This window comes from Anomaloglossus baeobatrachus, chromosome 11 (genome assembly GCF_048569485.1).
Source record: "Anomaloglossus baeobatrachus isolate aAnoBae1 chromosome 11, aAnoBae1.hap1, whole genome shotgun sequence".
NCBI classification, from domain to species: Eukaryota; Metazoa; Chordata; class Amphibia; order Anura; family Aromobatidae; genus Anomaloglossus; species Anomaloglossus baeobatrachus.
The window spans coordinates 190037073-190062846 of record NC_134363.1 but is presented as its reverse complement, the minus strand read 5'-3'; the positions used below and the strand labels follow the sequence as shown (position 1 = coordinate 190062846).

The window sequence follows — 25774 nt, the reverse complement described above, 5'->3', positions numbered from 1 at the left end:
CAGAGATGCAGTATTAGGCACAATCCCTTTAGTTTCAGATGTTATTTTCATGCGGCCTGGGTGCTGAATATCTGACCCTTCCCCTTATAAGTGGAGCGATTCTGACATCAGATATACGCAGCTCCTGTATATATGGGACGTGCGATCCCCAGTCATAAACCAGGGCGGCTGCTTAGACAAACAGTAACAATGGAGAAAAATAACATTCAGAAGATGATTACCACCCGGAAGCGCCATAATCCAGAGATAAATCTGAGCCATAAAATAACAAACACGAGGGTGACAAGGAAGTCTGCAGAATCGGGTGAAGGGCGCAATCATCCTGCTGCCACACCTCCAGAAACCAAGCAAGTGTGCAAACGAGTCCGATGATAGCGGCATGTACAGCAGTAGAGCCGCCACTGATTGGCGATGTGTGAGCTGTTCGGCGGTCATCGTCCTTTTAGTCCTGTTTTGTGCACACAGGCTGCTGATGACCTCGGCGGCACAGAGGACAATGTGCTGCCAAGAACAATGATTTTTTTTCTTGAAGTGACTTGTGTCTGCACAAAATACTGTGCAATCCTAGTCCAGACCCTGGCAGCATCATGTGCATTATGTTTTCCATCTATCCCCCATCCTAGAACCATAGGTCGGAAATGGATGGAAACCAAGCACATAGGCCGCTGCGCTGTACTATTTGGCACCGAGCGCCTGGATGTGGTTTGATCAGTCGTTCTGCGCTGACACAGCTCCGTTTTAATGCGATTAGCACCGAGGCTGCAGCCCATAATCCCATCAGCCGTGAGCCGCTGCACAATTTCACTGCTTTTCTGCACAATCACTTCATGTTGCTGGAACCCGGAAAGGTAAAGACTCCAGCGGCTCCGGCTGATGCGGCTTCTGTGGCCAATGCGTGTGGATGCAGCCACGTACAGTAGGTGCAGCATGGGTGGGGAGCAAAACACAAGTACCCCTAATCCAGTCATCCTCACAGGAGAAGCAATCCTGGGTGCAGTTGGCATCAGATGGGTCAAAGACTGGAACAATTTTCTGTTTTGTTTTTTTATTTTTACATTTTTCATTTTTTGCCTTTTTTTCATTATGGAGTTAAAAAAAAAAAAAAAACATAAAAGATTGGTAGAAAAGAAAGAGAAGTCTCCCCCAAAACATAATTATCATGTGCAAAATGTGGCAGAACCTGACCAGGAGGGGAACGGTAACTACAGGGACACGTGTACCATAGAGCTGACCGGATGATGGGCAAGGGCCGGAATGTGGAGGAACCAGGGACGGCCGCGGGTCACTTAGCTTCTCTGCTGGGGAGATTAAAGCCCCAGAACATTCCAATGCTGGAGTCCAGGACAAGTCCCCACGGTCCTGGGCAGCCTTATACCAATCATGTGAGCAGTAGGGTGATTATGTGATTAGCGCAGCAGCGGGGGCTGTACACCGCCACATGCTTATTACATATAATGCAGCATCTTATCATCCAGAGCTGCGCTCTGCTGCATTGCATTCTGCACAGCATACTCCGTGCTATACATCATATACAGCAGCCCTGAATGTGAATAGGTAGATGTGATGTAAGTCAGGATCACTATAAGGACAGAGCAAATCCTGAGCAGGCAGTGACTGCAGAGAGCCAAGTGCTGAGCGGAAGCCAGAAGAATTCAGAATGCAGCTCTGGGGGTGACCAGTGGATATGATCCCTAATGGTGTGTATATAGAATTTATAACGAGGCTCGGAGGCAGCGCTGATCCCGAATAATCACACGAGGGCTTAGAAGAAAATGACTGCTAAATCAAGGCACTGGGAGTGCTGGGGCCCCGGACATGGATGCAAGGACCAACCAATATGGACTTCTCTTCCAGTTCTACCACAAGGAGACAGACAAAGGGTTAAACATAAAAGCAGCAGCATATTATTTAGGGAGACGTCAAAGACCCCCGCGTTCTGTGCAACGAGAGAAAACGTCCTCCACATCTGAACATTGTTACCCAGGAGTCGAGAGCATTGGCACACAGGTCGGGGTCCTGCCCCGTTCTCCAGCGGCTCCATCAATCATCTCCATCAGGAAAAGTCACAAATTCTACAAATATTAATCATGAAATGTGAAAACAAAAAAAAAAAAAGTGGAAGATCCGAGATGGCAAAGTAGCCCCAAAATCCCAGAGCGAGACGGACATAATCTGCCATCATCCTCATGTCACGGCATCAATGGCGCCAAAGTCTAAATAAATATTATACGATTCTGTCCCTTTTAGAATAAAAAAAAATATCTCTAAAAAATTTAAATTAAGAGTTTAGTCAACACTTCAGCGAGTATCACACGTCCATCACCCGAAAGCGAGCGTCCGCTGCAGAGCGTGAAGCACCGTGCCAGCCGCTCCGCGTGGTGCCAGCCGCTCCGCACCGTGCCACTGCAGGTCTGCCAGGGCAATGTGTCCACATACTGTCCGCCCAGCACGGGGGGCACTGACATATCCAGGACCCTCAGAAGTAGGTCAGGTTGTGGATGAGCTGCTGCTGGAGAAGGTTCCTTATTGCAATGGCTTCTACTGTGATGTTATGTCCGGAAACCTGGGGAAGAAGAACGAGGTGTAACATCAGACTGCAGGTCACTGTATCTAAGCCCACCATGTGTGATACTATCTGCTGTATTGGATCCTGCCTGCTGAGCCGTGTATCTAATCCCATCCTGTGTGGTACGATCTGCAGAGCTATGTATCTAATACTATCCTGTGTAATACTGTCTGCTGATCCGTGTATCTAATCCCATCCTGTGTGGTACGATCTGCTGATCCGTGTATCTAATACTATCCTGTGTAATACTGTCTGCTGATCCATGTATCTAATCCCATCCTGTGTGGTACGATCTGCTGAGCCGTGTATCTAATACTATCCTGTGTAATACTGTCTGCTGATCCGTGTATCTAATCCCATCCTGTGTGGTACGATCTGCTGATCCGTGTATCTAATCCCATCCTGTGTAATACTGTCTGCTGATCCATGTATCTAATCCCATCCTGTGTGGTACGATCTGCTGATCCGTGTATCTAATCCCATCCTGTGTGGTATGATGTGCTGAACCGTGTTATCTAATCTGGGATATATTATAGGGGTTTCGCAGGACTGGCAGAGGAGGAGACTATATTCTGACACCAGCGGACAATAGCTCTGCATTGTAGATACGTTGCGTCTCCTCCTCTGGGCAGTAGCACCACATGTGTCCCTAATCTACAGATGGATGTGGCGGGGGTCCGCATGCTCAGGACCCTTGCATTGCGAGCTTCAGGAGCACTTTGCGATCACTGCTCAGTTAAATGTTTTGCAGCTTCCAAATGTATTTTGTTTCTGTAATCCACCATTTTCAATACCTCTGCTTGCTTTCCTGGAGGCTGTAAACCTGCAATGATCACACCCGACCATCAGTGCATGATTCTCTGAAGATGGAATCACGCAGGTTTCCACTCACTGACAGCAATCAGAAATGTTGAAATTGTACAGAGCGTTCTGTATCGGCACATAGCCTGGAGCTTTCCTTCCGTTCCTATTCCACCCGCACTCACCGCCATGGATTTCAGCGTCACCTTCTCATAGTAATGAATCGGCTGCTTCTTATTGGACAAGGCGGGATACCCAAACCCAGCGATGTCCACCAGGTCACAGAAGTGCAGGGCGAAGGTGATGGCCAGCATGCCCGTCGTGGGTTTCTGGAAAAGAGAAGACTGATGTAAGATCCTTGTAGTCACAGACTATCCTCTGTGAACGGCATCAGCCAATCAGCTAGGGTGGAAGTGGTCACAGGACATTTCCTAGCAGCACTGGCTACAAATACAGTTATTTTGCTGGACGGAAACAAGACGAGATTAAAACCACAAATAAGTGCTCAGAAACATGGCGGGGGTGAGATGGCTGACCATCACCACTGAGCAAGACACAGAGGTACAAGGTGTTCAGCGCTCAGAGACACGGCCGAAGTGAGGAGGCTGAGCCCAACCACCACTGAGCAAGACACCGTGTTCAGTGCTCAGAGACATGGCCGAGGTGAGGAGGCTAAGCCTGACCACCACTGAGCAAGACAGAAGTGCAAGGTGTTCAGTGCCCAGAGACACGGCCAAGGTTGAGGAGGGTGAACCCAACCACCACTGAGCAAGACACCGAAGTACAAGGAGTTCAGTGCTCAGAGACACGGCCAAGGTGAGGAGGTTAAGCTCAACCACCACTGAGCAAGACACCGAAGTGGAAGTGGCGGGACTGGTCCAAACAATATTTGCAGATGGATTGTTCACAGGTTTTATAGAGTGATGAGATGAGAGCAACTCCTAATGGAGCTGATGGACGTGCCGAGGCTGGATCACTACTGGCCCCATCCTCTCCAGACCTAAAGCCTCCTGAGAACTTGTGTCCCTTCTTACATGGAGAACGTTCCTCTCTCTGAGCAATGTCTGAGACTCCATGGAGGGAGCTTATAGCAGCAAGTAAAGAGCGGTGCTATATATATATATATATATATATATATCTCACATTGAGGAGAGGGGCGGCCATATTACTATATACAGTGTGTATGTATATATATATATCTATATCCATATATATATCACACACTGAGGAGGAGGGCGTACATATTCCTATTATATATATAATATATATAATATATAATATATAATATATATATATATATATATATATATACCTCCCTTCTCCTCCAGACTACACTTCATACTCACCGATCACCGGCGCGGCTGTCACACTGCTCCCGCTGCCTCTCACTCTTCTTCCCGGCTGATCATTATGCTCAAACATATTTACTGCTTCCCCGGACAACCGGTGTCTGTGATTGGTTGCAGTCAGACGCTGAGTGACAGCTGTCTGACTACAACCAATCATAGACGGCGGTGGGCGGATCTATATTGTACAGTAAAATATATAAATAGTTTAAAAATAACTGTGTGCAGTTCCCACAATTTTGATACCCAGCCAAGATAGAGCCCCACAGCTGGGGGCTGGTATTCTCAGGCTGGGGAAGCCTATGGTTATTAGGCTCTCCCCAGCCTAAAAATATCAGCCAGCAGCCGCCCGGAATTGCAGCATCCAGTAGATGCACCAATTCTTGCGCTGGACCCGGCTTTTCCAGTTGCCCTGGTGCAGTGGCAATTGGGGTAATAAGGAGTCAATGGCACCCCATGTACTAGATTAGTAATAGAAGGTGTCTGAGACCCTGCCCCCATCACTAACCTGTAAGTGAAAATAAATAAACACAAACACCCAAAAAATCCCCCAAAAATTTATTTGAAATAAAAGACAAAAAAAGCCCACTCTTTCACGACTTTATTAACCCCAGCAGTGACGTCACTCAGGTTAGCTGCAGCCACAGCTGGAGTCCTCCACCCGTGACAGCAAATCACCCGAGTGACTGAAGTGAGCCTCGTGATCAACGGTGATGTCACTTGGATAATTTGCAGTCACAGCTGGAGTCCTCCACCTCTATGACGCTTGCTGTGCCAGGACAGGGATGTAGCAGAGCTGAATCGCCGTGGGACCTTGTGTGGATTACTTCGCACCTGCAGGGGTGTTTGGGGATTAATAAAGTGGTGAAAGAAGGGGCTTTTTATTTTAATCAAAATAAATTATTTTTGGTGGGTTTGTGTTTATTTACTTTCACTACAGTTTAGTGATAGGGGCGAGGTCTCACAGACAACTGCCATCACTAATCTACGACTTTGTGGCAGCTGAGGGCTGCCATTAACTCCCTATTACCCCGATTGCCACCGCACCAGGGCATCGGTAAAGAGCTGGGTCCAGCACCAGGATTGGCGCATCTTATGGATGCACCGCTTCTGGGGCAGTTGTGGGCTGCTATTGTTAGGCTGCAAAGAGTCAAATAATGATGGCCCTTCCCACCCTAATAATATCAGCCCCCAGCCCCAGTTGTGTGTTGTACCTTGGCTGGTTTTAGAATAATTGGGTGAGGGGACCCCACATCATTTTTTAAAAAAAAAAAATAAAAATTAAAAAAAATGTGGGATCCCCTCTATTTTACATAACCAGCCAAGGTGACAGATCCGTCACAGCTGCAGCTGCTGCTGTTCCTGTGCTGGATATGAAAACTGGGGGCACTCCACATCATTTTTTTTTACCCAAAAAAATTTAAAAAAAAAAACAAACAGCTTTCCATCTATTCTATATGTTCTTTCTTATTATCTATCAATTATCTGATCCTATAATATTTTGTTTCTCCTTTAAAAAACGCATTAACAAAAACAGTAAAATGGCGGCAAAAACGCACCATCATTACAAGCATTTTTTTACATTTCCAGGCTCTTTGTGACAAGGGGCAGTTTTGGTTGCAGTTTGTGTGCAGAAAAAACTGCAGCGTGCGCATATAACCTTATCCTTCCTCTAGACTCCTCTGTCCTCCTTCTTTATCTTTCCTCTAGACTCCTCTGTCCTCCTTCCTTATCCTTCCTCTAGACTCCTCTGTCCTCCTTCCTTATCCTTCCTCTAGACTCCTCTTTCCTCCTTCCTTATCCTTCCTCTAGACTCCTTTGTCCTCCTTCCTTATCCTTCCTCTAGACTCCTCTGTCCTCCTTCCTTATCCTTCCTCTAGACTCCTTTGTCCTCCATCCTTATCCTTCCTCTAGACTCCTCTGTCCTCCTTCCTTATCCTTCCTCTAGACTCCTCTGTCCTCCTTTTTTATCCTTCCTCTAGACTCCTCTGTCCTCCTTCCTTATCCTTCCTCTAGACTCCTTTGTCCTCCTTCCTTCTCCTTCCTCTAGACTCCTCTGTCCTCCTTCCTTATCCGTCCTCTAGACTCCTTTGTCCTCCTTCCTTATCCTTCCTCTAGACTCCTCTGTCCTCCTTCCTTATCCTTCCTCTAGACTCCTCTGTCCTCCTTCCTTATCCTTCCTCTAGACTCCTTTGTCCTCCTTCCTTATCCTTCCTCTAGACTCCTCTGTCCTCTTTCCTTATCCTTCCTCTAGACTCCTCTGTCCTCCTTCCTTATCCTTCCTCTAGACTCCTTTGTCCTCCTTCCTTATCCTTCCTCTAGACTCCTCTGTCCTCCTTCCTTATCCTTCCTCTAGACTCCTCTGTCCTCCTTCCTTATCCTTCCTCTAGACTCCTCTGTCCTCCTTCCTTATCCTTCCTCTAGACTTCTCTGTCCTCCTTCCTTATCCTTCCTCTAGACTCCTCTGTCCTCCTTCCTTATCCTTCCTCTAGACTCCTCTGTCCTCCTTTCTTATCCTTCCTCTAGACTCCTCTGTACTCCTTCTTTATCCTTCCTCTAGACGCCTCTGTCCTCCTTCCTTATCCTTCCTCTAGACTCCTCTGTCCTCCTTCCTTATCCTTCCTCTAGACTCCTCTGTCCTCCTTCCTTATTCTTCCTCTAGACTCCTCTGTCCTCCTTCCTTATCCTTCCTCTAGACTCCTTTGTCCTCCTTCCTTATCCTTCCTCTAGACTCCTCTGTCCTCCTTCCTTATCCTTCCTCTAGACTCCTCTGTCCCCCTTCCTTTTCCTTCCTCTAGACTCCTCTGTCCTCCTTCCTTATCCCTCCTCTAGACGCCTCTGTCCTCCTTCCTCTAGACGCCTCTGTCCTCCTTCCTTATCCTTCCTCTAGTCTCCTCTGTACTCCTTCTTTATCCTTCCTCTAGACGCCTCTGTCCTCCTTCCTTATCCTTCCTCCAGACTCCTCTGTCCTCCTTCCTTATCCTTCCTCTAGACTCCTCTGTCCTCCTTCCTTATCCTTCCTCCAGACTCATCTGTCCTCCTTCCTTATCCTTCCTCTAGACTCCTCTGTCCTCCTTCCTTATTCTTCCTCTAGACTCCTCTGTCCTCCTTCCTTATCCTTCCTCCAGACTCCTCTGTCCTCCTTCCTTATCCTTCCTCTAGACGCCTCTGTCCTCCTTCCTTATCCTTCCTCTAGACGCCTCTGTCCTCCTTCCTTATCCTTCCTCTAGACTCCTCTGTACTCCTTCTTTATCCTTCCTCTAGACGCCTCTGTCCTCCTTCCTTATCCTTCCTCTAGACTCCTCTGTCCTCCTTCCTTATCCTTCCTCTAGACTCCTCTGTCCTCCTTCCTTATCCTTCCTCTAGACTCCTCTTTCCTCCTTCCTTATCCTTCCTCTAGACTCCTTTGTCCTCCTTCCTTATCCTTCCTCTAGACTCCTCTGTCCTCCTTCCTTATCCTTCCTCTAGACTCCTTTGTCCTCCATCCTTATCCTTCCTCTAGACTCCTCTGTCCTCCTTCTTTATCCTTCCTCTAGACTCCTCTGTCCTCCTTTTTTATCCTTCCTCTAGACTCCTCTGTCCTCCTTCCTTATCCTTCCTCTAGACTCCTTTGTCCTCCTTCCTTCTCCTTCCTCTAGACTCCTCTGTCCTCCTTCCTTATCCTTCCTCTAGACTCCTCTGTCATCCTTCCTCTAGACTCCTCTGTCCTCCTTCCTTATCCGTCCTCTAGACTCCTTTGTCCTCCTTCCTTATCCTTCCTCTAGACTCCTCTGTCCTCCTTCCTTATCCTTCCTCTAGACTCCTCTGTCCTCCTTCCTTATCCTTCCTCTAGACTCCTTTGTCCTCCTTCCTTATCCTTCCTCTAGACTCCTCTGTCCTCTTTCCTTATACTTCCTCTAGACTCCTCTGTCCTCCTTCCTTATCCTTCCTCTAGACTCCTCTGTCCTCCTTCCTTATCCTTCCTCTAGACTCCTCTGTCCTCCTTCCTTATCCTTCCTCTAGACTCCTCTGTCCTCCTTCCTTATCCTTCCTCTAGACTTCTCTGTCCTCCTTCCTTATCCTTCCTCTAGACTCCTCTGTCCTCCTTCCTTATCCTTCCTCTAGACTCCTCTGTCCTCCTTTCTTATCCTTCCTCTAGACTCCTTTGTCCTCCTTCCTTATCCTTTTTCTAGACTCCTGTCCTCCTTCCTTATCCTTCCTCTAGACTCCTTTGTCCTCCTTCCTTATCCTTCCTCTAGACTCCTCTGTCCTCCTTCCTTATCCTTCCTCTAGACTCCTCTGTCCCCCTTCCTTTTCCTTCCTCTAGACTCCTCTGTCCTCCTTCCTTATCCCTCCTCTAGACGCCTCTGTCCTCCTTCCTCTAGACGCCTCTGTCCTCCTTCCTTATCCTTTCTCTAGTCTCCTCTGTACTCCTTCTTTATCCTTCCTCTAGACGCCTCTGTCCTCCTTCCTTATCCTTCCTCCAGACTCCTCTGTCCTCCTTCCTTATCCTTCCTCTAGACTCCTCTGTCCTCCTTCCTTATCCTTCCTCCAGACTCATCTGTCCTCCTTCCTTATCCTTCCTCTAGACTCCTCTGTCCTCCTTCCTTATCCCTCCTCTAGACTCCTCTGTCCTCCTTCCTTATCCTTCCTCCAGACTCCTCTGTCCTCCTTCCTTATCCTTCCTCTAGACGCCTCTGTCCTCCTTCCTTATCCTTCCTCTAGACGCCTCTGTCCTCCTTCCTTATCCTTCCTCTAGACGCCTCTGTCCTCCTTCCTTATCCTTCCTCTAGACGCCTCTGTCCTCCTTCCTCTAGACGCCTCTGTCCTCCTTCCTTATCCTTCCTCTAGACTCCTCTGTACTCCTTTATCCTTCCTCTAGACGCCTCTGTCCTCCTTCCTTATCCTTCCTCCAGACTCCTCTGTCCTCCTTCCTTATCCTTCCTCCAGACTCATCTGTCCTCCTTCCTTATCCTTCCTCTAGACGCCTCTGTCCTCCTTCCTTATCCTTCCTCTAGACGCCTCTGTCCTCCTTCCTTATCCTTCCTCTAGACGCCTCTGTCCTCCTTCCTCTAGACGCCTCTGTCCTCCTTCCTTATCCTTCCTCCAGACTCATCTGTCCTCCTTCCTTATCCTTCCTCTAGACGCCTCTGTCCTCCTTCCTTATCCTTCCTCTAGACGCCTCTGTCCTCCTTCCTTATCCTTCCTCTAGACGCCTCTGTCCTCCTTCCTTGTCCTTCCTCTAGACTCCTCTGTACTCCTTCTTTATCTTTCCTCTAGACGCCTCTGTCCTCCTTCCTTATCCTTCCTCCAGACTCCTCTGTCCTCCTTCCTCTAGACTCCTCTGTCCTCCTTCCTTATCCTTCCTCTAGACTCCTTTGTCCTCCTTCCTTATCCTTCCTCTAGACTCCTCTGTCCTCCTTCCTTATCCTTCCTCTAGACTCCTCTGTCCTCCTTCCTTATCCTTCCTCTAGACTCCTCTGTCCTCCTTCCTTATCCTTCCTCTAGACTTCTCTGTCCTCCTTCCTTATCCTTTCTCTAGACTCCTGTCCTCCTTCCTTATCCTTCCTCTAGACTCCTTTGTCCTCCTTCCTTATCCTTCCTCTAGACTCCTCTGTCCTCCTTCCTTATCCTTCCTCTAGACTCCTCTGTCCTCCTTCCTTAACCTTCCTCTAGACTCCTCTGTCCTCCTTTCTTATCCTTCCTCTAGACTCCTCTGTCCTCCTTTCTTATCCTTCCTCTAGACTCCTTTGTCCTCCTTCCTTATCCTTTTTCTAGACTCCTGTCCTCCTTCCTTATCCTTCCTCTAGACTCCTTTTGTCCTCCTTCCTTATCCTTCCTCTAGACTCCTCTGTCCTCCTTCCTTATCCTTCCTCTAGACTCCTCTGTCATCCTTCCTTATCCTTCCTCTAGACTCCTCTGTCCTCCTTCCTTATCCTTCCTCTAGACGCCTCTGTCCTCCTTCCTTATCCCTCCTCTAGACTCCTCTGTCCTCCTTCCTTATCCTTCCTCCAGACTCCTCTGTCCTCCTTCCTTATCCTTCCTCTAGACTCCTCTGTCCTCCTTCCTTATCCTTCCTCCAGACTCCTCTGTCCTCCTTCCTTATCCTTCCTCTAGACTCCTCTGTCCTCCTTCCTTATCCTTCCTCTAGACGCCTCTGTCCTCCTTCCTTATCCTTCCTCTAGACGCCTCTGTCCTCCTTCCTTATCCTTCCTCTAGACGCCTCTGTCCTCCTTCCTTATCCTTCCTCTAGACGCCTCTGTCCTCCTTCCTTATCCTTCCTCTAGACGCCTCTGTACTCCTTCTTTATCCTTCCTCTAGACGCCTCTGTCCTCCTTCCTTATCCTTCCTCTAGACTCCTCTGTCCTCCTTCCTTATCCTTCCTCCAGACTCCTCTGTCCTCCTTCCTTATCCTTCCTCTAGACGCCTCTGTCCTCCTTCCGTATCCTTCCTCTAGACTCCTCTGTACTCCTTCTTTATCCTTCCTCTAGACGCCTCTGTCCTCCTTCCTTATCCTTCCTCTAGACGCCTCTGTACTCCTTCTTTATCCTTCCTCTAGACGCCTCTGTCCTCCTTCCTTATCCTTCCTCTAGACGCCTCTGTCCTCCTTCCTTATCCTTCCTCTAGACGCCTCTGTCCTCCTTCCTTATCCTTCCTCTAGACGCCTCTGTCCTCCTTCCTTATCCTTCCTCTAGACGCCTCTGTACTCCTTCTTTATCCTTCCTCTAGACGCCTCTGTCCTCCTTCCTTATCCTTCCTCTAGACTCCTCTGTCCTCCTTCCTTATCCTTTCTCCAGACTCCTCTGTCCTCCTTCCTTATCCTTCCTCTAGACGCCTCTGTCCTCCTTCCTTATCCTTCCTCCAGACTCCTCTGTCCTCCTTCCTTATCCTTCCTCTAGACGCCTCTGTCCTCCTTCCTTATCCTTCCTCCAGACTCCTCTGTCCTCCTTCCTTATCCTTCCTCTAGACGCCTCTGTCCTCCTTCCTTATCCTTCCTCTAGACGCCTCTGTCCTCCTTCCTTATCCTTCCTCTAGACTCCTCTGTACTCCTTCTTTATCCTTCCTCTAGACGCCTCTGTCCTCCTTCCTTATCCTTCCTCTAGACTCCTCTGTCCTCCTTCCTTATCCTTCCTCTAGACTCCTCTGTCCTCCTTCCTTATTCTTCCTCTAGACTCCTCTGTCCTCCTTCCTTATCCTTCCTCCAGACTCCTCTGTCCTCCTTCCTTATCCTTCCTCCAGACTCCTCTGTCCTCCTTCCTTATTCTTCCTCTAGACTCCTCTGTCCTCCTTCTTTATCCTTCCTCTAGACGCCTCTGTCCTCCTTCCTTATCCTTCCTCTAGACGCCTCTGTCCTCCTTCCTTATCCTTCCTCTAGACTCCTCTGTACTCCTTCTTTATCCTTCCTCTAGACGCCTCTGTCCTCCTTCCTTATCCTTCCTCTAGACTCCTCTGTCCTCCTTCCTTATCCTTCCTCTAGACTCCTCTGTCCTCCTTCCTTATCCTTCCTCTAGACTCCTCTGTACTCCTTCTTTATCCTTCCTCTAGACTCCTCTGTCCTCCTTCCTTATCCTTCCTCTAGACTCCTCTGTCCTCCTTCCTTATCCTTCCTCCAGACTCCTCTGTCCTCCTTCCTTATTCTTCCTCTAGACTCCTCTGTCCTCCTTCTTTATCCTTCCTCTAGACGCCTCTGTCCTCCTTCCTTATCCTTCCTCTAGACGCCTCTGTCCTCCTTCCTTATCCTTCCTCTAGACTCCTCTGTACTCCTTCTTTATCCTTCCTCTAGACGCCTCTGTCCTCCTTCCTTATCCTTCCTCTAGACTCCTCTGTCCTCCTTCCTTATCCTTCCTCTAGACTCCTCTGTCCTCCTTCCTTATCCTTCCTCTAGACTCCTCTGTACTCCTTCTTTATCCTTCCTCTAGACTCCTCTGTCCTCCTTCCTTATCCTTCCTCTAGACTCCTCTGTCCTCCTTCCTTATCCTTCCTCTAGACTCCTCTGTCCTCCTTCCTTATTCTTCCTCTAGACTCCTCTGTCCTCCTTCCTTATCCTTCCTCTAGACGCCTCTGTCCTCCTTCCTTATCCTTCCTCTAGACTCCTCTGTACTCCTTCTTTATCCTTCCTCTAGACGCCTCTGTCCTCTCTCAAAACCCAAGCACAAAGAGTTAAGGCTGCTTTACACGCTGCGATATCGGTCCAGATATCGCTAGCGTGGGTACCCGCCCCCATCTGTTGTGCGACACGGGCAAATTGCTGCCCGTGCCACACAACATCGCCCAGACCCGTCACTCATACTTACCTGCCCGGAGACATCGCTGTGACCGGCGAACCGCCTCCTTTCTAAGGGGGCGGTTCGTTTAGCGTCAAAGCAGCGTCACTGAACCACCGCTCAATAGAAGCGGAGGGGCGGAGATGAGCGGGACGTAACATCCCGCCCACCTCCTTCCTTCCGCATTGTGGCCGGGAGGCAGGTAAGGAGAGCTTCCTCGTTCCTGCGGTGTCACACGGAGCGATGTGTGCTGCTGAAGTAACGATATTTGAGAATGGACCCCCATGTCACCGATGAGCGATTTTGCACGTTTTTGCGACGATGCAAAATCGCTCATAGGTGTCACACGCAACGACATCGCTAATGCGGCCGGATGTGCGTCACCAATTCCGTGACCCCAACGAGTTCGCATTAGCGATGTCGCAGCGTGTAAAGCCCCCTTTAGTCGTCAAGTACTGGAGCAGATATCAGCAGTGTATAATGTACACGCTGCAGCAGCTGCACTAGATAGAGTCACGGCCATCGCCTCTAGGGGAGCTGGGCGCAGCATTTAGCAGCTGTAATCTGAGTAGATTGTGTGTTCCCTGCATGAGTGGTGAATTTACTACAGAGATATCGATCCATGCTCAGTGTCACCAATATGTTCACATGAACCTCTCCTATATAGTCACTGTCTAAACCTGGCCCTGTAGATTTGTCAAAGTGGGGCCCTGAGCAAAGTTTAAAGTGGGACCCCAAATACTAAAATTGTCCCATCACACAGAAACATTTTAGTTGCATTTACACAGACTGAGTTCATGACTTTAATCGACTGTGACTGAAGTCGCTGGCGCTGGTTTCCAGCCTTTTTACATAGGATGAGGAACACGGGCACAGAACGATCACTAGTGGATCAATCTGTCCCCTACACTATCCTGTTATCATATGACTAAATGCACCAGCAATGCCATGCTAAGAAATGACCCGCAGGGTCCGAGAGTGCTGATCCCTCCATGAACGTTACCAAAAGAGGAGGACAAGGAGCATAACGTGCAAAACTAACAAAAGCTATTGTAACAAAAATAAATAATTTAATCATAGGATGAAAATGATGAAGGAAAAGGGGAGGTGATTGAGTAATAACCCTGCGCTGCCACCGCACTACAGCCCGCAATGACCCCGCTGCCACCGCACTACAGCCCGCAATGACCCCGCTGCCACCGCACTACAGCCCGCAATGACCCCGCTGCCACAGCACTACACCCCACAATGACCCCGCTGCCACCGCACTACAGCCCGCAATGACCCCGCTGCCACCGCACTACAGCCCACAATGACCCCGCTGCCACAGCACTACACCCCACAATGACCCCGCTGCCACCGCACTACAGCCCGCAATGACCCTGCACTGCCACCACACTACAGCCCGCAATGACCCTGCACTGCCACCACACTACAGCCCGCAATGACCCCGCTGCCACCGCACTACAGCCCGCAATGACCCCGCTGCCACCGCACTACAGCCCGCAATGACCCCGCTGCCACCGCACTACAGCCTGCAATGACCCCGCTGCCACCGCACTACAGCCCGCAATGACCCCGCTGCCACCGCACTACAGCCCGCAATGACCCCGCTGCCACCGCACTACAGCCCGCAATGACCCCGCTGCCACCGCACTACAGCCCGCAATGACCCCGCTGCCACCGCACTACAGCCCGCAATGACCCCGCTGCCACCGCACTACAGCCCGCAATGACCCCGCTGCCACCGCACTACAGCCCGCAATGAGCCTGCGCTGCCACCGCACTACAGCCCGCAATGACCCCGCTGCCACCGCACTACAGCCCGCAATGACCCCGCTGCCACCGCACTACAGCCCGCAATGACCCCGCTGCCACAGCACTACACCCCACAATGACCCCGCTGCCACCGCACTACAGCCCGCAATGACCCCGCTGCCACCGCACTACAGCCCGCAATGACCCCGCTGCCACCGCACTACAGCCCGCAATGACCCCGCTGCCACAGCACTACACCCCACAATGACCCCGCTGCCACCGCACTACAGCCTGCAATAACCCTGCACTGCCACCGCACTACAGCCTGCAATGACCCTGCACTGCCACCGCACTACAGCCCGCAATGACCCTGCACTGCCACCACACTACAGCCCGCAATGAGCCTGCACTGCCACCGCACTACAGCCCGCAATGACCCTGCACTGCCACCGCACTACAGCCTGCAATGACTTTGCACTGCCACTGCACTACAGCCCGCAATGACCCCGCTGCCACCACACTACAGCCCGCAATGACCCTGCACTGCCACCGCACTACAGCCCGCAATGACCCCGCTGCCACCGCACTACAGCCCGCAATGACCCCGCTGCCACCGCACTACAGCCCGCAATGACCCCGCTGCCACAGCACTACACCCCACAATGACCCCGCTGCCACCGCACTACAGCCCGCAATGACCCTGCACTGCCACCACACTACAGCCCGCAATGACCCTGCACTGCCACCACACTACAGCCCGCAATGACCCCGCTGCCACCGCACTACAGCCCGCAATGACCCCGCTGCCACCGCACTACAGCCCGCAATGACCCCGCTGCCACCGGACTACAGCCTGCAATGACCCCGCTGCCACCGCACTACAGCCCGCAATGACCCCGCTGCCACCGCACTACAGCCCGCAATGACCCCGCTGCCACCGCACTACACCCCACAATGACCCCGCTGCCACCGCACTACAGCCCGCAATGACCCCGCTGCCACCGCACTACAGCCTGCAATGACCCCGCTGCCACCGCACTACAGCCCGCAATGACCCTGCACTGCCACCGCACTACAGCCCGCAATGACCCTGCACTGCCACCACACTACAGCCCGCAATGACCCCGCTGCCACTACACTACAGCCCGCAATGACCCCGCTGCCACCGCACTACACCCCACAATGACCCCACACTGCCACCACACTACAGCCTGCAATGACCCCGCTGCCACCGCACTACAGCCCGCAATGAGCCTGCACTGCCACCGCACTACAGCCCGCAATGACCCCGCTGCCACCGCACTACAGCCCGCAATGACCCCGCTGCCACCACACTACAGCCCGCAATGACCCCGCTGCCACCGCACTACAGCCCGCAATGACCCCGCTGCCACCGCACTACAGCCCGCAATGACCCCACTGCCACCACACTACAGCCCGCAATGACCCCGCTGCCACCACACTACAGCCCGCAATGACCCCGCTGCCACCGCACTACAGCCCGCAATGAGCCTGCACTGCCACCGCACTACAGCCTGCAATGACCCCGCTGCCACCGCACTACAGCCTGCAATGACCCCGCTGCCACCACACTACAGCCCGCAATGACCCTGCACTGCCACCGCACTACAGCCCGCAATGACCCTGCACTGCCACCACACTACAGCCCGCAATGAGCCTGCACTGCCACCGCACTACAGCCCGCAATGACCCCGCTGCCACCGCACTACAGCCCGCAATGACCCCGCTGCCACCACACTACAGCCCGCAATGACCCCGCTGCCACCGCACTACAGCCCGCAATGACCCCGCTGCCACCGCACTACAGCCCGCAATGACCCCGCTGCCACCACACTACAGCCCGCAATGACCCCGCTGCCACCACACTACAGCCCGCAATGACCCCGCTGCCACCACACTACAGCCCGTAATGACCCCGCTGCCACCGCACTACAGCCCGCAATGACCCCGCTGCCACCGCACTACAGCCTGCAATGAGCCTGCACTGCCACCGCACTACAGCCTGCAATGACCCCGCTGCCACCGCACTACAGCCCGCAATGACCCCACTGCCACCACACTACAGCCCGCAATGACCCCGCTGCCACCACACTACAGCCCGCAATGACCCCGCTGCCACCGCACTACAGCCCGCAATGAGCCTGCACTGCCACCGCACTACAGCCTGCAATGACCCCGCTGCCACCGCACTACAGCCCGCAATGAGCCTGCACTGCCACCGCACTACAGCCTGCAATGACCCCGCTGCCACCGCACTACAGCCTGCAATGACCCCGCTGCCACCACACTACAGCCCGCAATGACCCTGCACTGCCACCGCACTACAGCCCGCAATGACCCTGCACTGCCACCGCACTACAGCCCGCAATGACCCTGCACTGCCACCGCACTACAGCCCGCAATGACCCCGCTGCCACCGCACTACAGCCTGCAATGACCCCGCTGCCACTGCACTACAGCCCGCAATGACCCTGCACTGCCACCGCACTACAGCCCGCAATGACCCTGCACTGCCACCACACTACAGCCCGCAATGACCCTGCACTGCCACCACACTACAGCCCGCAATGACCCTGCACTGCCACCACACTACAGCCCGCAATGAGCCTGCACTGCCACCGCACTACAGCCCGCAATGACCCCGCTGCCACCGCACTACAGCCCGCAATGACCCTGCACTGCCACCGCACTACAGCCTGCAATGACCCCGCTGCCACCGCACTACAGCCCGCAATGACCCCGCTGCCACCGCACTACAGCCCGCAATGACCCCGCTGCCACCGCACTACAGCCCGCAATGACCCCGCTGCCACCACACTACAGCCCGCAATGACCCCGCTGCCACCGCACTACAGCCCGCAATGACCCCGCTGCCACCACACTACAGCCCGCAATGACCCCGCTGCCACCACACTACAGCCCGCAATGACCCCGCTGCCACCACACTACAGCCCGCAATGACCCCGCTGCCACCGCACTACAGCCTGCAATGACCCTGCGCTGCCACCGCACTACAGCCCGCAATGACCCCGCTGCCACCGCACTACAGCCCGCAATGACCCTGCGCTACCACCGCACTACAGCCCGCAATGACCCCGCTGCCACTGCACTACAGCCCGCAATGACCCCGCTGCCACCGCACTACAGCCCGCAATGACCCCGCTCCCACCGCACTACAGCCCGCAATGACCCCGCTGCCACCGCACTACAGCCCGTAATGACCCCGCTGCCACCGCACTACAGCCCGCAATGACCCCGCTGCCACCGCACTACAGCCCGCAATGACCCCGCTGCCACCGCACTACAGCCCGCAATGACCCCACTCACTTCTCCATTACCCCGTAGATTGTAAGGTTGTGTAGATTTTCATGCACATGTTACGGTGACATTTTATAGATTTATAACGTTAGTGATATTATTATAACTGATATCTAAACTACAGGACACTGCAGAATCCTGCGCGGGGTCCACGTCCCGCTCATCACCCTGATCCTTCTACATCACTCACTACTTGTAACTCTTACCGCTTTCTTATTTTTTGTGTTCTTTTGCTCATCGTTGATGGCGCCCAGGATCTTTGAGGCGGTAACCTCCATATAATAGGGGTTTAGGATCCGTGTGTTCTGAGGGGACACCTCCCAAATTAACGGAGGCATTTTCCAAAATCCTTTATGAACCTGGAAAAAAAAAAGCAAACATTAGTGGGGTCCTTGTGGACTTGGCCAGACATTCACATCCTTCAGATGGGTTGGTGAGAAATGGATTATGATTACACCATGCCATAGACCCCCACTAATGAGGGGAGGAGAGCAGTGATGTCATAGACTACCCCTAATGAGGGGAGGAGAGCAGTGATGTCATAGACTACCACTAATGAGGGGAGCAGAGCAGTGATGTCATAGACTACCCCTAATGAGGGGAGGAGAGCAGTGATGTCATAGACTACCACTAATGAGGGGAGGAGAGCAGTGATGTCATAGACTACCCCTAATGAGGGGAGGAGAGCAGTGATGTCATAACTACCACTAATGAGGGGAGGAGAGCAGTGATGTCATAGACTACCACTAATGAGGGGAGGAGAGCAGTGATGTCATAGACTACCACTAATGAGGGGAGGAGAGCAGTGATGTCATAGACTACCACTAATGAGGGGAGGAGAGCAGTGATGTCATAGACTACCACTAATGAGGGGAGGAGAGCAGTGATGTCATAGACTACCACTAATGAGGGGAGGAGAGCAGTGATGTCATAGACTACCACTAATGAGGGGAGGAGAGCAGTGATGTCATAGACTACCACTAATGAGGGGAGGAGAGCAGTGATGTCATAGACTACCACTAATGAGGGGAGGAGAGCAGTGATGTCATAGACTACCACTAATGAGGGGAGGAGAGCAGTGATGTCATAGACTACCACTAATGAGGGGAGGAGAGCAGTGATGTCATAGACTACCACTAATGAGGGGAGGAGAGCAGTGATGTCATAGACTACCACTAATGAGGGGAGGAGAGCAGTGATGTCATAGACTACCCCTAATGAGGCGAGGAGAGCAGTGATGTCATAACTACCACTAATGAGGGGAGGAGAGCAGTGATGTCATAGATTAACACTAATGAGGGGAGGAGAGCAGTGATGTCATAACTACCACTAATGAGGGGAGGAGAGCAGTGATGTCGTAGACTACCACTAATGAGGGGAGGAGAGCAGTGATGTCATAACTACCACTAATGAGGCGAGGAGAGCAGTGATGTCATAGACTACCACTAATGAGGGGAGGAGAGCAGTGATGTCATAACTACCACTAATGAGGGGAGGAGAGCAGTGAGGTCATAACTACCACTAATGAGGGGAGGAGAGCAGTGATGTCATAACTACCACTAATGAGGGGAGGAGAGCAGTGATGTCATAACTACCACTAATGAGAGGAGGAGAGCAGTGATGTCGTAGACTACCACTAATGAGGCGAGGAGAGCAGTGATGTCATAGACTACCCCTAATGAGGGGAGGAGAGCAGTGATGTCGTAGACTACCACTAATGAGGCGAGGAGAGCAGTGATGTCATAGACTACCACTAATGAGGGGAGGAGAGCAGTGATGTCATAACTACCACTAATGAGGGGAGGAGAGCAGTGATGTCATAGACTACCACTAATGAGGGGAGGAGAGCAGTGATGTCATAACTACCACTAATGAGGCGAGGAGAGCAGTGATGTCATAGACTACCCCTAATGAGGGGAGGAGAGCAGTGATGTCATAACTACCACTAATGAGGGGAGGAGAGCAGTGATGTCATAGACTACCACTAATGAGGGGAGGAGAGCAGTGATGTCATAGACTACCCCTAATGAGGGGAGGAGAGCAGTGATGTCATAGACTACCACTAATGAGGGGAGGAGAGCAGTGATGTCATAGACTACCACTAATGAGGGGAGGAGAGCAGTGATGTCATAGACTACCACTAATGAGGGGAGGAGAGCAGTGATGTCATAGACTACCACTAATGAGGGGAGGAGAGCAGTGATGTCATAGACTACCACTAATGAGGGGAGGAGAGCAGTGATGTCATAGACTACCACTAATGAGGGGAGGAGAGCAGTGATGTCATAGACTACCACTAATGAGGGGAGGAGAGCAGTGATGTCATAGACTACCACTAATGAGGGGAGGAGAGCAGTGATGTCATAGACTACCACTAATGAGGGGAGGAGAGCAGTGATGTCATAGACTACCCCTAATGAGGCGAGGAGAGCAGTGATGTCATAACTACCACTAATGAGGGGAGGAGAGCAGTGATGTCATAGATTAACACTAATGAGGGGAGGAGAGCAGTGATGTCATAACTACCACTAATGAGGGGAGGAGAGCAGTGATGTCGTAGACTACCACTAATGAGGGGAGGAGAGCAGTGATGTCATAACTACCACTAATGAGGCGAGGAGAGCAGTGATGTCATAGACTACCACTAATGAGGGGAGGAGAGCAGTGATGTCATAACTACCACTAATGAGGGGAGGAGAGCAGTGAGGTCATAACTACCACTAATGAGGGGAGGAGAGCAGTGATGTCATAACTACCACTAATGAGGGGAGGAGAGCAGTGATGTCATAACTACCACTAATGAGGGGAGGAGAGCAGTGATGTCGTAGACTACCACTAATGAGGCGAGGAGAGCAGTGATGTCATAGACTACCCCTAATGAGGGGAGGAGAGCAGTGATGTCGTAGACTACCACTAATGAGGCGAGGAGAGCAGTGATGTCATAGACTACCACTAATGAGGGGAGGAGAGCAGTGATGTCATAACTACCACTAATGAGGGGAGGAGAGCAGTGATGTCATAACTACCACTAATGAGGCGAGGAGAGCAGTGATGTCATAGACTACCCCTAATGAGGGGAGGAGAGCAGTGATGTCATAACTACCACTAATGAGGGGAGGAGAGCAGGGATGTCATAGACTACCCCTAATGAGGGGAGGAGAGCAGTGATGTCATAACTACCACTAATGAGGCGAGGAGAGCAGTGATGTCATAGACTACCACTAATGAGGGGAGGAGAGCAGTGATGTCATAACTACCACTAATGAGGGGAGGAGAGCAGTGATGTCGTAGACTACCACTAATGAGGGGAGGAGAGCAGTGATGTCATAACTACCACTAATGAGGCGAGGAGAGCAGTGATGTCATAGACTACCCCTAATGAGGTGAGGAGAGCAGTGATGTCATAACTACCACTAATGAGGGGAGGAGAGCAGTGATGTCATAGACTACCCCTAATGAGGGGAGGAGAGCAGTGATGTCATAACTACCACTAATGAGGCGAGGAGAGCAGTGATGTCATAACTACCACTAATTAGGGGAGGAGAGCAGTGATGTCATAGATTAACACTAATGAGGGGAGGAGAGCAGTGATGTCATAACTACCACTAATGAGGGGAGGAGAGCAGTGATGTCATAACTACCACTAATGAGGCGAGGAGAGCAGTGATGTCATAGACTACCACTAATGAGGGGAAGAGAGCAGTGATGTCATAGACTACCCCTAATGAGGGGAGGAGAGCAGTGATGTCGTAGACTACCACTAATGAGGGGAGGAGAGCAGTGATGTCATAGACTACCACTAATGAGGGGAGGAGAGCAGTGATGTCGTAGACTACCACTAATGAGGGGAGGAGAGCAGTGATGTCATAACTACCACTAATGAGGCGAGGAGAGCAGTGATGTCATAGACTACCCCTAATGAGGGGAGGAGAGCAGTGATGTCATAACTACCACTAATGAGGCGAGGAGAGCAGTGATGTCATAGACTACCACTAATGAGGGGAGGAGAGCAGTGATGTCGTAGACTACCACTAATGAGGGGAGGAGAGCAGTGATCTCATAGACTACCCCTAATGAGGGGAGGAGAGCAGTGATGTCATAGACTACCCCTAATGAGTGGAGGAGAGCAGTGATGTCATCGACTACCACTAATGAGGGGAGGAGAGCAGTGATGTCATAGACTACCCCTAATGAGGGGAGGAGAGCAGTGATGTCATAGAATACCACTAATGAGAGGAGGAGAGCAGTGATGTCATAGACTACCACTAATGAGGGGAGGAGAGCAGTGATGTCATAGACTACCACTAATGAGAGGAGGAGAGCAGTGATGTCATAGACTACCACTAATGAGGGGAGGAGAGCAGTGATGTCATAGACTACCACTAATGAGGGGAGGAGAGCAGTGATGTCATAGACTACCACTAATGAGGGGAGGAGAGCAGTGATGTCATAACTACCACTAATGAGGCGAGGAGAGCAGTGATGTCATAGACTACCACTAATGAGGGGAGGAGAGCAGTGATGTCATAACTACCACTAATGAGGCGAGGAGAGCAGTGATGTCATAGACTACCACTAATGAGGGGAGGAGAGCAGTGATGTCATAGACTACCACTAATGAGGGGAGGAGAGCAGTGATCTCATAGACTACCCCTAATGAGGGGAGGAGAGCAGTGATGTCATAGACTACCACTAATGAGGGGAGGAGAGCAGTGATGTCATAGACTACCACTAATGAGGGGAGGAGAGCAGTGATGTCATAGACTACCCCTAATGAGAGGAGGAGAGCAGTGATGTCATAGACTACCACTAATGAGGGGAGGAGAGCAGTGATGTCGTAGACTACCACTAATGAGGGGAGGAGAGCAGTGATCTCATAGACTACCCCTAATGAGGGGAGGAGAGCAGTGATGTCATAGACTACCCCTAATGAGGCGAGGAGAGCAGTGATGTCATAGACTACCACTAATGAGGGGAGGAGAGCAGTGATGTCATAGACTACCACTAATGAAGGGAGGAGAGCAGTGATGTCATAGACTACCAGTAATGAGGGGAGGAGAGCAGTGATGTCGTAGACTACCACTAATGAGGGGAGGAGAGCAGTGATGTCATAGACTACCACTAATGAGGGGAGGAGAGCAGTGATGTCATAGACTACCACTAATGAGAGAAGGAGAGCAGTGATGTCATAGACTACCACTAATGAGGGGAGGAGAGCAGTGATGTCGTAGACTACCACTAATGAGGGGAGGAGAGCAGTGATCTCATAGACTACCCCTAATGAGGGGAGGAGAGCAGTGATGTCATAGACTACCCCTAATGAGGGGAGGAGAGCAGTGATGTCATAGACTACCCCTAATGAGGGGAGGAGAGCAGTGATGTCATAGAATACCACTAATGAGAGGAGGAGAGAAGTGATGTCATAGACTACCACTAATGAGGGGAGGAGAGCAGTGATGTCATAGACTACCCCTAATGAGGGGAGGAGAGCAGTGATGTCATAGAATACCACTAATGAGAGGAGGAGAGCAGTGATGTCATAGACTACCACTAATGAGGGGAGGAGAGCAGTGATGTCATAGACTACCAGTAATGAGGGGAGGAGAGCAGTGATGTCGTAGACTACCACTAATGAGGGGAGGAGAGCAGTGATGTCATAGACTACCACTAATGAGGGGAGGAGAGCAGTGATGTCATAGACTACCACTAATGAGAGGAGGAGAGCAGTGATGTCATAGACTACCACTAATGAGAGGAGGAGAGCAGTGATGTCATAGACTACCACTAATGAGGGGAGGAGAGCAGTGATGTCGTAGACTACCACTAATGAGGGGAGGAGAGCAGTGATGTCGTAGACTACCACTAATGAGGGGAGGAGAGCAGTGATGTCATAGACTACCACTAATGAGAGGAGGAGAGCAGTGATGTCATAGACTACCACTAATGAGAGGAGGAGAGCAGTGATGTCAATGACTACCACTAATGAGGGGAGGAGAGCAGTGATGTCATAGACTACCAGTAATGAGAGGAGGAGAGCAGTGATGTCATAGACTACCACTAATGAGAGGAGGAGAGCAGTGATGTCATAACTACCACTAATGAGGGGAGGAGAGCAGTGATGTCATAGACTACCCCTAATGAGGGGAGGAGAGCAGTGATGTCGTAGACTACCACTAATGAGGGGAGGAGAGCAGTGATGTCATAACTACCACTAATGAGGGGAGGAGAGCAGTGATGTCATAGACTACCCCTAATGAGGGGAGGAGAGCAGTGATGTCATAACTACCACTAATGAGGCGAGGAGAGCAGTGATGTCATAGACTACCCCTAATGAGGGGAGGAGAGCAGTGATGTTGTAGACTACCCCTAATGAGGGGACGAGAGCAGTGATGTCATAGACTACCCCTAATGAGGGGAGGAGAGCAGTGATGTCATAGAATACCACTAATGAGAGGAGGAGAGCAGTGATGTCATAGACTACCACTAATGAGGGGAGGAGAGCAGTGATGTCATAGACTACCACTAATGAGGGGAGGAGAGCAGTGATGTCATAGACTACCCCTAATGAGGGGAGGAGAGCAGTGATGTCATAGACTACCCCTAATGAGGGGAGGAGAGCAGTGATGTCATAGACTACCACTAATGAGGGGAGGAGAGCAGTGATGTCATAGACTACCACTAATGAGGGGAGGAGAGCAGTGATGTCATAACTACCACTAATGAGGCGAGGAGAGCAGTGATGTCATAGACTACCACTAATGAGGGGAGGAGAGCAGTGATGTCATAACTACCACTAATGAGGCGAGGAGAGCAGTGATGTCATAGACTACCCCTAATGAGAGGAGGAGAGCAGTGATGTCATAGACTACCACTAATGAGGGGAGGAGAGCAGTGATGTCGTAGACTACCACTAATGAGGGGAGGAGAGCAGTGATGTCGTAGACTACCACTAATGAGGGGAGGAGAGCAGTGATGTCGTAGACTACCACTAATGAGGGGAGGAGAGCAGTGATGTTGTAGACTACCACTAATGAGGGGAGGAGAGCAGTGATGTCATAGACTACCACTAATGAGGGGAGGAGAGCAGTGATGTCATAGACTACCACTAATGAGGGGAGGAGAGCAGTGATGTCATAGACTACCCCTAATGAGGGGACGAGAGCAGTGATGTCATAGACTACCCCTAATGAGGGGACGAGAGCAGTGATGTCATAGACTACCCCTAATGAGGGGAGGAGAGCAGTGATGTCGTAGACTACCACTAATGAGGGGAGGAGAGCAGTGATGTTGTAGACTACCACTAATGAGGGGAGGAGAGCAGTGATGTCATAGACTACCCCTAATGAGGGGAGGAGAGCAGTGATGTTGTAGACTACCACTAATGAGGGGAGGAGAGCAGTGATGTTGTAGACTACCACTAATGAGGGGAGGAGAGCAGTGATGTCATAGACTACCACTAATGAGGGGAGGAGAGCAGTGATGTCATAGACTACCACTAATGAGGAGAGGAGAGCAGTGATGTCATAGACTACCCCTAATGAGGGGACGAGAGCAGTGATGTCATAGACTACCCCTAATGAGGGGACGAGAGCAGTGATGTCATAGACTACCCCTAATGAGGGGAGGAGAGCAGTGATGTCGTAGACTACCACTAATGAGGGGAGGTGAGCAGTGATGTCATAGACTACCCCTAATGAGGGGACGAGAGCAGTGATGTCGTA

General features: G+C 51.3%; 1 protein-coding gene across 10 annotated transcripts in view; it reads right to left on the bottom strand.

Annotated features, from left to right (window-relative positions):
* Nucleotides 1-1028: 1028 nt before the first annotated feature.
* LOC142256902 (CMP-N-acetylneuraminate-beta-galactosamide-alpha-2,3-sialyltransferase 4-like) overlaps nucleotides 1029-25774 on the bottom strand; it is a 165250-nt gene continuing 140504 nt past the window's right edge. For all 10 annotated transcript variants that reach the window (XM_075328881.1, XM_075328885.1, XM_075328884.1 and 7 more), the window contains 3 exons: nucleotides 18260-18412; nucleotides 3553-3696; nucleotides 1029-2563 (listed from right to left, as the gene is read on the bottom strand). In XM_075328881.1, the coding sequence (XP_075184996.1) occupies nucleotides 2477-2563; nucleotides 3553-3696; nucleotides 18260-18412 (384 nt within the window). In that variant the 3' untranslated portion in view covers nucleotides 1029-2476. The remainder of the gene's footprint in view (nucleotides 2564-3552; nucleotides 3697-18259; nucleotides 18413-25774) is intronic.